General features: G+C 39.7%; 1 protein-coding gene across 1 annotated transcript in view; it reads left to right on the top strand.

Moving 5' to 3' along the window:
• Nucleotides 1–12,141, top strand: part of LOC132558810 (TBC1 domain family member 30-like) — a 76,232-nt gene extending 64,091 nt beyond the window's left edge. The window contains exons 8-11 of the mRNA XM_060223419.1: nucleotides 1,836–1,941; nucleotides 5,549–5,777; nucleotides 6,400–6,597; nucleotides 10,598–12,141. Coding sequence (XP_060079402.1) covers nucleotides 1,836–1,941; nucleotides 5,549–5,777; nucleotides 6,400–6,597; nucleotides 10,598–12,141 — 2,077 coding nt within the window. The remainder of the gene's footprint in view (nucleotides 1–1,835; nucleotides 1,942–5,548; nucleotides 5,778–6,399; nucleotides 6,598–10,597) is intronic.
• The last annotated feature ends 1,636 nt before the right edge of the window (nucleotides 12,142–13,777 follow it).

Genomic DNA, 13,777 nt, shown 5'->3' with positions numbered 1-13,777 from the left:
CTCAATCCAGATTTGCTAAGAGAAATTTTTGTGATAAATAACCACATGACAGTCTTGTGATAGTTAACCATACAACAATCATCAATCTTGTTAATGTGCCAGGTATAATATCCATTGATTATGTTTTACAAAAAACACCGCAATTTTATTTTCTGGGAAGAAGGTTTTGGAAACAAATTTATGGGATGATTTCTTTTTTTCCAAATTTTTGTTTGAACATTTGATAAATTTATAAATTTCATGAATGACCTTTAATTTCCTTGAGAACTTACAAAAAATAGCAATAATGGTTGTATTAGAAAGAATATTGTTTTTTTATATATAAAGTAGCCAGAACATTGGATGTGTGTTGATGTTGATCTGTGTTAATGGAAAGATAAAACCAGAGACAGAACTGAATTAGAGAGAAGGTGATAAAACCAAAGGACTAATGGAATTTTTATGGAAATACCTCATTGAACAACAGTGAAAAGATTTGCCTTGTGTTGTCAGAAAATAACATTCACTGATGTTGGCATTATCTATAATTGTGTGTCTTTTTTCAGGCGTATTCTGTCTGTGGGAAGTGCAGATGAGTTCTATTCACAGATGTTGACTGTATCTATAATTGTGTGTCTTTTTTCAGGCGTGTTCTGTCTGTGGGAAGTGCAGATGAGTTCTATTCACAGATGTTGGCCGTATCTATAATTGTGTGTCTTTTTTCAGGCGTGTTCTGTCTGTGGGATTCACAGATGTTGGCCGTATCTATAATTGTGTGTCTTTTTTCAGGCGTATTCTGTAGGAAGTGCAGATGAGTTCGTAGGAAGTGTGTCAGATGCAGATGAGTTCTATTCACAGATGTTGGCCATATCTATAATTGTGTGTCTTTTTTCAGGCGTATTCTGTCCGTAGGAAGTGCAGATGAGTTCTATTCACAGATGTTGGCCATATCCATAATTGTGTGTCTTCTTTCAGGCGTATTCTGTCCGTAGGAAGTGCAGATGAGTTCTATTCACAGATGTTGGCCGTATCTATAATTGTGTGTCTTTTTTCAGGCGTATTCTGTCCGTAGGAAGTGCAGATGAGTTCTATTCACAGATGTTGGCCGTATCTATAATTGTGTGTCTTTTTTCAGGCGTATTCTGTCCGTTGGAAGTGCAGATGAGTTCTATTCACAGATGTTGGCCATATCTACAATTGTGTGTCTTTTTTTCAGGTGTATTCTGTCCGTGGGAAGTGCAGATGAGTTCTATTCACTGATGTTGGCCGTATCTATAATTGTGTGTCTTTTTTCAGGTGTATTCTGTCTGTGGGAAGTGCAGATGAGTTCTATTCACTGATGTTGGCTGTATCTATAATTGTGTGTCTTTTTTCAGGCGTATTCTGTCCGTGGGAAGTGCAGATGATTTCTATTCACAGATGTTGGCCGTATCTATAATTGTGTGTCTTTTTTCAGGCGTATTCTGTCCGTAGGAAGTGCAGATGAGTTCTATTCACAGATGTTGGCCATATCTATAATTGTGTGTCTTTTTTCAGGCGTATTCTGTCCGTTGGAAGTGCAGATGAGTTCTATTCACAGATGTTGGCCGTATCTACAATTGTGTGTCTTTTTTCAGGTGTATTCTGTCCGTGGGAAGTGCAGATTAGTTCTATTCACTGATGTTGGCCGTATCTATAATTGTGTGTCTTTTTTCAGATGTATTCTGTCTGTGGGAAGTGCAGATGAGTTCTATTCACTGATGTTGGCCGTATCTATAATTGTGTGTCTTTTTTCAGGCGTATTCTGTCTGTGGGAAGTGCAGATGAGTTCTATTCACTGATGTTGGCTGTATCTATAATTGTGTGTCTTTTTTCAGGCGTATTCTGTCCGTGGGAAGTGCAGATGAGTTCTATTCACTGATGGGACTACTTACTCAGGACATGATGGACGGCAAGATCTTTGATGCAGATGCCCTTATCAAGGTCAGCTTGGTGATCCACTGTTGTTCTTAAGACATTTTATATGTATCAAGAAAAGTCTTTCATGCATTTTATTCAGAGTGTTAAATATCACCAATATCACCATAATTATACAGCTGTAAATCTTAATAAGAATTTAAGGATTTAAACAAAGTTTTTTTTTGTCCCGTAATAAGCCCACCACCTGACTGAGTAAAACATTGTTTGACATCACAAGCTATTGCATGATGTAACTTATATGGCAACATATTGATTACATCAGACCTTACATTAAAACTAATGTATACACCCTGAAGTCATCTCACCAAGCTTTATGACAGAGATACTGCTGTACAGTTCTCACAAGCTATTAGGGATATAACATGTACTTTTCAAAAATGAGGGGCAATCTATGTTTAATGAAGACAATCCATGTTATTATCCAATGATAATGAAAATCTATGCTTTTGTCCTTTGATAATGAAAATCTATGCTTTTGTCCTTTGATAATGAAAATCTATACTTTTGTCCAATGATAATGAAAATCTATGCTTTTGTCCTTTGATAATGAAAATCTATGCTTTTGTCCTTTGATAATGAAAATCTATGCTTTTGTCCTTTGATAATGAAAATCTATGCTTTTGTCCTTTGATAATGAAAATCTATGCTTTTGTCCTTTGATAATGAAAATCTATGCTTTTGTCCTATGATAATGAACTGACTAGAGAAACAAAATGACTTTGTAATCATCGAAGATGAAGGATAAAGTTAAATGTTTTTTATTTCTTTTAAATCAGTGTCTTATAATTCAGAATGGAGATAAATGTTCTCTATCTTTAAATAGAAATATGAAATCTTGATCTACTGAATTGTTAAGCTGTTTAATGAGTTTTATAGATTTAATGGTCTTTTTGGAACTTCATACTTATATTTGATAGTTGATATAACAGTATAGAAATTTAAACTGTATGATGACATTTGATTACAGCTTGAGGTGTGTTGTTGGTATCGTGTCATTATATAACAGTTATTATATGCTACTCCACATGGGAAACATTACCTGAATCTGAAATTGATAGATTTTATACGTCAAGTTTCATCTTCTCAAACAAATCTTCAATTTCCAAATTCTCGAAGGATCTGACAGTAATTATTGATCAAGGCAGACATTTCAAAGAGCAAAAACTTCGAAACTGACATCAAGCTGTTATAAATTAAAATGATTGTTTGGCCTGAGGGAATGATGTTCCAGTTAATGATATTGATCTTTAAACAGCCCGTACTACTACTATAGTCTATCCAAGCAGATCTATAGAACTAGACACATTTAATGAGGAGTTGACTGCATTAATTTTTAATCCCACCATCATAAGATAGTTGGCTATTCTCAAATTTCATATGAAGGTTCCTCATGTTCCCTAGTTGTGCCCATTTGATTTTGGGACTGACCAGAACAACAAAATGGCTGACAGGTGGCAATCTTCGATTTTTTCAATAAAGTTTCCTATCGCTACTTCTTGAAAAGTACTTTATGGATATCATTCAGATCTCATATGTTGGTTCCACTTGGTCTCTTGTTGTGCCCATCTAATTTTGGACTGATCAGAAAAAAAATGAAAGTTGGCTATCTTGGACAATAATCAACATACCTTTTCTTAGAATACATCCATCAACATTGTGTTCCTTGTAACCAATCAGTAGTCTATTTCTCTCAATTATCAATATTCTATTACCCATCATCCATCTATATTCCACTCTCAGAATCCTTCAATATTCTCTTCCTCACAATCCATCACTGTGATTATTCACTTTTCACCATCCATCAATATTCCATTTTTTAAAATCCATAAACATTGCATTCTTCACAATCAGTTGGCATTCTATTCATGAAAATCAGTCATTATCAACTTATGCCCATCCATCAACATTAGATGCCTCATAATCCCTCAATGTTTTGTTCCTCACAATTCATCAACATTGGGTCACTCACAATTCATCAACATTGGGTCACTCACAATTCATCAACATTGGGTCACTCACAATTCATCAACATTGGGTCACTCACAATTCATCAACATTGGGTCACTCACAATTCATCAAAACTGGGTCACTCACAATCCATCAACATTGGGTCACTCACATTGGATCACTCACAATCCATCAACATTGGGTCACTCACAATCCATCAACATTGGGTCACTCACAATCCATCAACATTGGGTCACTCACAATCCATCAACATTGGGTCACTCACAATTCATCAAAACTGGGTCACTCACATTGGGTCACTCACAATCCATCAACATTGGGTCACTCACATTGGATCACTCACAATCCATCAACATTGGGTCACTCACAATTCATCAAAACTGGGTCACTCACATTGGATCACTCACAATCCATCAACATTGGGTCACTCACAATCCATCAACATTGGATCACTCACAATCCATCAACATTGGGTCACTCACAATTCATCAAAACTGGGTCACTCACATTGGGTCACTCACAATCCATCAACATTGGGTCACTCACATTGGATCACTCACAATCCATCAACATTGGGTCACTCACAATTCATCAAAACTGGGTCACTCACATTGGATCACTCACAATCCATCAACATTGGGTCACTCACAATCCATCAACATTGGATCACTCACAATCCATCAACATTGGGTCACTCACAATTCATCAAAACTGGGTCACTCACATTGGGTCGCTCACAATCCATCAATATCTCATCCCTCACAATTCATTAACATTCCATCCCTCACAATTCATCAACATTCCATCCCTCACAATTCATCTACATTCTATTCCTCACAATTCATCAACATTCCATCCCTCACAATTCATCAACTCCCTCAAAATTCATCTACATTCTATTCCTCACAATTCATCAACATTCCATCCCTCACAATTCATCAACATTCCATTCCTCACAATTCATCTATATTCCATCCCTCACAATTCATCTACATTGTGTCCCTCACAATTCATCTATATTCCATCCCTCACAATTCATCTACGTTGTGTCTCTCACAATTCATCTATATTCCATCCCTCACAATTCATCTACATTGTGTCCCTCACAATTCATCTACATTCCATCCCTCACAATTCATCTACATTCTATTCCTCACAATTCATCAACATTCCATCCCTCACAATTCATCTATATTCCATCCCTCACAATTCATCAACATTGTGTCCCTCACAATTCATCTATATTCCATCCCTCACAATTCATCAACATTCCATCCCTCACAATTCATCTACATTGTGTCCTCACAATTCATCTATATTCCATCCCTCACAATTCATCTACATTGTGTCCCTCACAATTCATCTATATTCCATCCCTCACAATTCATCTACATTGTGTCCCTCACAATTCATCTATATTCCATCCCTCACAATTCATCTACATTGTGTCCCTCACAATTCATCTACATTGTGTCCCTCACAATTCATCAACATTCCATTCCTCACAATTCATCAACATTCCATTCCCCACCATCCATCATCACTGCATTTCTTCTAAACCACTTATACTTTATCCTTTCTCACAATTTGTAATCCTCCCTTTCTATATTTGATGTAGTAAAATTTTCTTTTCTTTTTACAGTTCATCTACTCTTGTGCTCCTTTCCCGATGCAGCAGTTGCCGGAACTACGAGAGAAATACACATACAACATACGTCCTTTTAGCAGTACAGGAGGTGCAAAGAAGGGTAACGTTGTTGGAGGAATGGTGTTACCTAGTGATGAAGATGACCTTGATGAAGATGACCTTGAAGCTATTACATGTTTCACTGGAATACTGCCAGGTCAAATTGGACAGGGAAAATCAAAAGGTACTTTAAGCATGGAATTTCTTAATTCTGGAAAATAGTACATTGTTTATGTTACTTGAATGAGTTACAATCAAATATCAGGTACACAGAAAAGGTTTCTCATTCATTATCAGTGCTTGGATCTTATGATCATAATGTACTGGATTTTCCATGTGGAATGTTATAACACAGAGTGATAACTCAGTCAGTTGAGAATAAGACTTTGCAATCTTAGGTGAAAATCTGAGATTTGTGGTTCAATGATTCCTACTTTGGTAACTTGTGTACATGAAGAAGTGGGAATCTTTCTCCATTTGTTTTGTACAGCATGCAGCAAGCTTCACATGTGTTCTATACAGTAGCAACCAACTTTAAATTGTTTGGGCCCAAACGAAAGTGCTGGTGCCCCATTGTAATCGCACTGTCCATTAAGCAGTATCTGTCCATCAGGACTTTCTTTTTCCAGAATCCAGAGGTCCACATATTCTGAAATTTCATATGATAATACACTTATGTATATTAAGGTTTCAAAAAGCCCCAAGAAAATCAAGCTGGCTGTTTTTTGAAAGATAGAACTGAGACTATATTATCAAAAATCCATCATATAAGGTCCTTACATGTATGTACTTATATTTGTTATCAGGGTTAGAGGGAGACATGTCCGGGTCAAGTGCAGATATTTCATCAGTAGGGCCTGGAGCATATGGAGCCGGGCTCGACTCAAGTGCTCTGAGTAACAGTAACCTGTATTTGGAACGCATGTCCACCGACATCAGCTCACTCAAAAAACAGTACCAACGACTGAGACAGAGGCAGACACAGGCTCACATCATACTTGCAGGTGAGGCAGGGAAGATTCCCTCACTGGAGAGAAAGGAATGAAGGGAGAAGTTACAACCAAGGGAGGGAAAGTAGGGGAAACCACAAGCAAGGGAGGGGAAAGAGCTAGGGATGAGATGGAGTCACAAGGAAGTGGAAGGAGTGTCGGGGAGAAGTCACACCAAGGGTGAAGATAGGGGGAGGGAAGGGGAGGAGACAAATGGGAGACGGTGGAATGAGGGAGAAATCACAATTAGTGGAAGGGAAAGAATAAAGAAAGCGTCACAGTTATTGGAGAGGGTGGAGAGGGAGGGGAAGAGTCACACCTATAGGAAGGGGTGGAGAGGGAGGGGAAGAGTCACACCTATAAGAAGGAGTGGAGTAAGGGAGGGGAAGAGTCACACCTATAGGAAGGGATGGAGAGGGAGGGGAAGAGTCACACCTATAGGAAGGGATGGAGAGGGAGGGGAAGAGTCACACCTATAGGAAGGGGTGGAGAGGGAGGGGAAGAGTCACACCTATAGGAAGGGGAAGAGTCACACCTATAAGAAGGGGTGGAGTAAGGGAGGGGAAGAGTCACACCTATAGGAAGGGGTGGAGAGGGAGGGGAAGAGTCACACCTATAGGAAGGGGTGGAGAGGGAGGGGAAGAGTCACACCTATAGGAAGGGATGGAGAGGGAGGGGAAGAGTCACACCTATAAGAAGGGGTGGAGTAAGGGAGGGGAAGAGTCACACCTATAGGAAGGGGTGGAGAGGGAGGGGAAGAGTCACACCTATAAGAAGGGGTGGAGAGGGAGGGGAAGAGTCACACCTATAAGAAGGGGTGGAGAGGGAGGGGAAGAGTCACACCTATAGGAAGGGGTGGAGAGGGAGGGGAAGAGTCACACCTATAAGAAGGGGTGGAGTAAGGGAGGGGAAGAGTCACACCTATAAGAAGGGGTGGAGTAAGGGAGGGGAAGAGTCACACCTATAAGAAGGGGTGGAGTAAGGGAGGGGAAGAGTCACACCTATAAGAAGGGGTGGAGAGGGAGGGGAAGAGTCACACCTATAAGAAGGGGTGGAGTAAGGGAGGGGAAGAGTCACACCTATAAGAAGGGGTGGAGAGGGAGGGGAAGAGTCACACCTATAAGAAGGGGTGGAGTAAGGGAGGGGAAGAGTCACACCTATAAGAAGGGGTGGAGTAAGGGAGGGGAAGAGTCACACCTATAAGAAGGGGTGGAGTAAGGGAGGGGAAGAGTCACACCTATAAGAAGGGGTGGAGAGGGAGGGGAAAGAGTCACACCTATAAGAAGGGGTGGAGTAAGGGAGGGGAAGAGTCACACCTATAAGAAGGGGTGGAGAGGGAGGGGAAGAGTCACACCTATAAGAAGGGGTGGAGTAAGGGAGTGGAAGAGTCACACGTATAAGAAGGGGTGGAGTAAGGGAGGGGAAGAGTCACACCTATAAGAAGGGGTGGAGAGGGAGGGGAAGAGTCACACGTATAAGAAGGGGTGGAGTAAGGGAGGGGAAGAGTCACACCTATAAGAAGGGGTGGAGTAAGGGAGGGGAAGAGTCACACGTATAAGAAGGGGTGGAGTAAGGGAGGGGAAGAGTCACACCTATAAGAAGGGGTGGAGTAAGGGAGGGGAAGAGTCACACCTATAAGAAGGGGTGGAGTAAGGGAGGGGAAGAGTCACACCTATAAGAAGGGGTGGAGTAAGGGAGGGGAAGAGTCACACCTATAAGAAGGGGTGGAGTAAGGGAGGGGAAGAGTCACACCTATAAGAAGGGGTGGAGTAAGGGAGGGGAAGAGTCACACCTATAGGAAGGGGTGGAGAGGGAGGGGAAGAGTCACACCTATAAGAAGGGGTGGAGAGGGAGGGGAAGAGTCACACGTATAAGAAGGGGTGGAGTAAGGGAGGGGAAGAGTCACACCTATAAGAAGGGGTGGAGTAAGGGTGGGGAAGAGTCACACGTATAAGAAGGGGTGGAGTAAGGGAGGGGAAGAGTCACACCTATAAGAAGGGGTGGAGTGGGAGGGGAAGAGTCACACCTATAAGAAGGGGTGGAGTAAGGGAGGGGAAGAGTCACACCTATAAGAAGGGGTGGAGTAAGGGAGGGGAAGAGTCACACCTATAGGAAGGGGTGGAGAGGGAGGGGAAGAGTCACACCTATAGGAAGGGATGGAGTAAGGGAGGGGAAGAGTCACACCTATAAGAAGGGGTGGAGAGGGAGGGGAAGAGTCACACCTATAAGAAGGGGTGGAGTAAGGGAGGGGAAGAGTCACGCCTATAAGAAGGGGTGGAGTAAGGGAGGGGAGAAGTATTTGACCTAATTACCTGATAGAAGGAGAAAACATCAAGTAACAGAAAGATGAAAACCTTTATTGGAGGTCTATTTCTAGGTCATCTGACCCTCAGGGTGAGGGCGACTTATAGCCATTGTGTTTCATCTGTCATTGTCAGCCATCTGCCGTGCCTTAACATTCCATTCAAATGAATTATTCTCAGTAACCAAAAGGCCCAGAATGCTGATATTGGCCTGTATCATGCTGGGATGAATGGCTGCCAAGTTTGTTAACATTATTGACCTTGACTATTTTTCAAGATCACAGGTGTCAAATAAATTGAAATCTTGACGCAACTTCAAAATAACGAAAAGGTCCCAGGGTGCTGATATTGGGTCTGAAGCATTAATGGATGAAGGATTACTGTATCTGTTATTGTTAATTACCTTGACCAACTTTCAAGGTTACAGGGGTCAAATGAGTGGAAACAATTAAGCAACTAATTGTTGATAACCAAAAGGCCAAGGGTCTTGATATTCAATCTGTAGCATGCTTTTTCAACAAACAGTATGTGAGTAATGGCATTTGTGTAGTGCATGTATAAAGAATATGCTTTCAAGTTTGCAGAAAATGTTATGAACCAACTATGTCTTCTATGTAAGTTGTAGAGGTGTGGATCAGTTTATTTAAAGCATATTTGACTACTTTCATATACAGATCTTTATAGTCAGATAACCATTAAGCAATGCCTGTGAGCTTCTTGTTAGTATTAACACCTTTAGGATGGTCCCTCAAGGAAGGGGAGGTGACTTCTGATAGATACCTGGTAAGTGTCACTTTGGTGGGTAAGTGAGTGGGTATAGTGGTAAGGCATTAAGGAGGTTAATTAGTTCTGATTGATGGAAAGTGCCTGTGTGTAAAGGAGGTAGGAAGAGACACTTGAAGAGGCAGATTTAGTCTTATCAGCTGGTGAGTTAAACATCCAAGAATTTCCGTGGGAGTTTAGATGTTTAGTATGTCATTTGTTAACTAATTAATTTCATTTTTATTATCTTGGCATTCAAATGAATAACAAGAAATTAAATGAAGTTTTCATTATGATAGTAAATTCTACCAACTGAAAATAGGTAGGAGTTAATTCTGATAAATATGTGACAAAACCCTTCAAATTTATCTCACATAACAGTACATGTATAACAATAATTCCCACATAAAGTTTGTACTTTGTACGAGCTGTACAACTGGGCTGACACAGAGCCAGCATAATGGTACACTTAATACAAACACTATCTGTATGAGTCATAGCAGATTCTATGTAGGCTGTATCAAAGCCACTTTTTGTTATCTAGCGTACCAGCAAGCTGCTAACTTTTACTACTAATTAGGAGTTATTGTTTGTAAAGCTATTATGAAGCCAGTAGGTATTTTACACTGAATGGTGACACCACAGTCCTCTACAGTGTGATAGGATGGATTATTCCACCAACCTACGCAGGCTGATGAGATATTTCATACATATTCTTCTTATTATTGTATGTATGTGTAAATCCATCTTTGATGCACCAGGTATGTTTTTATATAAGAAATTATTGGCCTAGAATCATTTCTGAAACTTACCCTTTGTCTAATGATCTTGATCTGTTGTTTGAAGGACATTGTACTTATTAATCAGTTGTTTTCATTGAGAATGTCTTTCTAGAAACATACATATTTGTAAACAGTTTGTGATTTTAGGATTTTTATTTCTATTTGCAGCTGCTTCTGCCAAACAACAAGCAAAAACCAAATTCATCACCCCGAAAATAGAATCCCCAAAAGCCATTAACCATTTATTTGTGGGAAAAGGAAAAGGTGTTGTCGGAGGTAAAAACAAAATGGTCGCAGAAAGTCCAAGGATAGCCAATGCATATCCCAAAGCAACTATAGTGCATCATTTTCTACAGGAAGTTAAAAAACAAAAGTCACCCAGTAGAAGGTCAAGTCGGCCATCTGAAAAATCAAAAGAGAGGGAGAGGACAGAAATAGAGAAAGCTTCCTGTGTTCAACAAACAGATTCCAACAGCAGCAATGTGTTGTTAGCACCATCAGGGAGACTTACGGACAAGTCAGGCTCAGAGGGAGATATCACAAGAATAAAAGAGTTCAAAAGGTATGAAAGCAAACACTTATCAGACCAAGAATTGAGTAGGAAGATGAGTCTTAATAGTGATAGTAAGCTTTCAACACAAGATGATTCACAATTGGATGTCTGTATTTCACCTGAAGAAAGTGAAGAAGTTTTTGGTGAGACAACATCACACAGCAATGAAAATGAATGGTCTGAAAAGCAAGAATATTATCAAGGCAATATGTCTCCACATTCCTGTATTTCTGTCTCCACAATGTCGAATATCTCGGACATTTCTAGTATATCTAGTCCTGAGGAAGGAAGCCCAAAAATGTTCCCTCTGATATGGAAAAATGTTGAGAGCTTAAGCTTGGAACATCTCAAACAAGAAGATCTATTCTTTGAGAAGGAAGATCATGAAGATGTTGTTGACAAAAAAATGGTTGACAAGGCTGATATGGAGGAACATAAAACAGTTCAGGATAAGACAAGTAATATGTCTGCTACTGCTGCTGACAATCCTTCAGTTGGAGATGAGAATGTGAATGAGTTAAGCTCCCATGGTGGCCAAATAGAGAGTGTGAAATATGGCAATCAGGAAACACCTCCAACAGACCCAACTTTAGCTTCCAACTGTGATATTCCTGTGAGTTCAGAGCAAGTTAACCATGAAAAAGATGTTGTAAAAGACTTAACAGAAAAATGGTTCACATCAGATAAATATGCAAGTCAAAATGGTGGAACAAGACTGTCAAAATTAGATATTGAAAGAGCAAATTCATCTAGTTATGATAGCAACTCATCTTCTGTGATCATTTCACGAGATCGGGAGTCCAGAAGACAAACTTCAGACTCCGACTCTAGCTCCTTGTTTAGTCCAACAGATTCTGCTTCAGATAGGTGCTTTAGTTACAGTTACAGTGAAAAGTCTGGATCAGAAAGAAGCTTGTCTCAGAGTTCACAGGAGTCTGTTCTGTCAACTCAGGTGATTTCAGAACATTTGGGAAATTATTCCAAGAGCAAGTCAGCAATGATGTCTAAATCCACAAAACAGCAGCCTTTTAGTCCCTTCCCTGTCAAACATTTTAATGAAAACAGAGCAAAAACTGGCATAAAGCTTGGCATGTATAAAGCTGGCACAATCCAACAACTCGGGAAACAGTCCAAACAGAGAGCTCTCTGGACCAAATGATACATGGACTTTCAGAGAACTACCAGAAATTGTTTTCAGGACATAAATAAGAAAATTTATTTACCTGATTATTCCTATTTTTTCGTCTGAAATTGTCAAGTTTTCATGGCATAATGTTCTATTTACTAAGATTAACACTGAAAATTTCTGATTGATTCTGGTTTTACTTCTGTAAAATGTCTATTTTAGACAGGTTTCATAACTATACCTTGTCTGTTATAGACAGGTTATAGTGCTACACAGGGGTTGTTTCAGACAAGTTGCAGTACTACAAAGGGTCTGGATTAGGGAGGTTTCATAACTATACCTTGTCTGTTATAGACAGGTTATAGTGCTACACAGGGGTTGTTTTAGACAGGTTGCAGTACTACGAAGGGTCTGGATTAAGGAGGTTTCATAACTATACCTTGTCTGTTATAGACAGGTTATAGTGCTACACAGGGGTTGTTTCAGACAGGTTGCAGTACTACAAAGGGTCTGGATTAGGGAGGTTTCATAACTATACCTTGTCTGTTATAGACAGGTTATAGTGCTACACAGGGGTTGTTTCAGACAAGTTGCAGTACTACAAAGGGTCTGGATTAGGGAGGTTTCATAACTATACCTTGTCTGTTATAGACAGGTTATAGTGCTACACAGGGGTTGTTTTAGACAGGTTGCAGTACTCTGGATTAAGGAGGTTTCAAAGGGTCTGTTATAGATTATAGTGCTACACAGGGGTTGTTTCAGGTTGCAGTATTAGGGAGGTTTCTATATACCTTGTCTGTTATAGACAGGTTATAGTGCTACACAGGGGTTGTTTCAGACAAGTTGCAGTACTACAAAGTCTGTGCTACACAGGGGTTGTTTCAGGGAGGTTTTATTTCACTATACCTTGTCTGTTATAGACAGGTTATAGTGCTACACAGTGCAAAGGGTTCAAAGATTATAACTATACCTTGTCTGTTATAGACAGGTTAGAGTGCAAAGGGTTCAGATTAGACAGGGTTCTGTTGAAACATTCTAAATACATTGAAAGTTGCATGTATGAGCAATGCATATGTATGTATACAAACACTACAAGGTAATAGCATTTCTTGTTTAAAATGACAGGAGCTTTTGTTTGAATCAAAGCACTTACCATGGATGTCACTATATTATGTGGCACCAACAGTATCACCAACCTCCACTCAAATAAGATCTTTTATCAACTCGTTTGTATAGGTATCATTTGTCTTTTGATGAGATTCCAGGTTAGGTTTGAACATTATTTTGACCAGATTACATTTGATAACTGATTTTGAATTTTTTCAAATACTACATAAAAATCTGGAATCCTAAGATGATTTTAGTATTTTTCACAATTAGAGCAGGTCTACACTATTGCCAGTTTGATGTGGACCTGACAAAATCAGGTGAGTTGAAGATACTGTCGTATCTGTTCAGGTGATTAGAGTAATGTGGACCTGACAAAATCAGGTGAGTTGAAGATACTGTCGTATCTGTTCAGGTGATTAGAGTAATGTGGACCTGACAAAATCAGGTGAGTTGAAGATACTGTCGTATCTGTTCAGGTGATTAGAGTATTACCTGTTGTTCTAATAGCCGACACCAGGATTAGCATTTAAGCTACAGTTGTGATGTCTCATGCTAAACC

This window comes from Ylistrum balloti, unplaced genomic scaffold (genome assembly GCF_031769215.1).
Source record: "Ylistrum balloti isolate Yb309-2 unplaced genomic scaffold, AGI_CSIRO_Ybal_v1 Utg370828, whole genome shotgun sequence".
In the NCBI taxonomy this organism is placed as follows: domain Eukaryota; kingdom Metazoa; phylum Mollusca; class Bivalvia; order Pectinida; family Pectinidae; genus Ylistrum; species Ylistrum balloti.
This window is presented reverse-complemented; position numbering and strand designations above follow the sequence as displayed.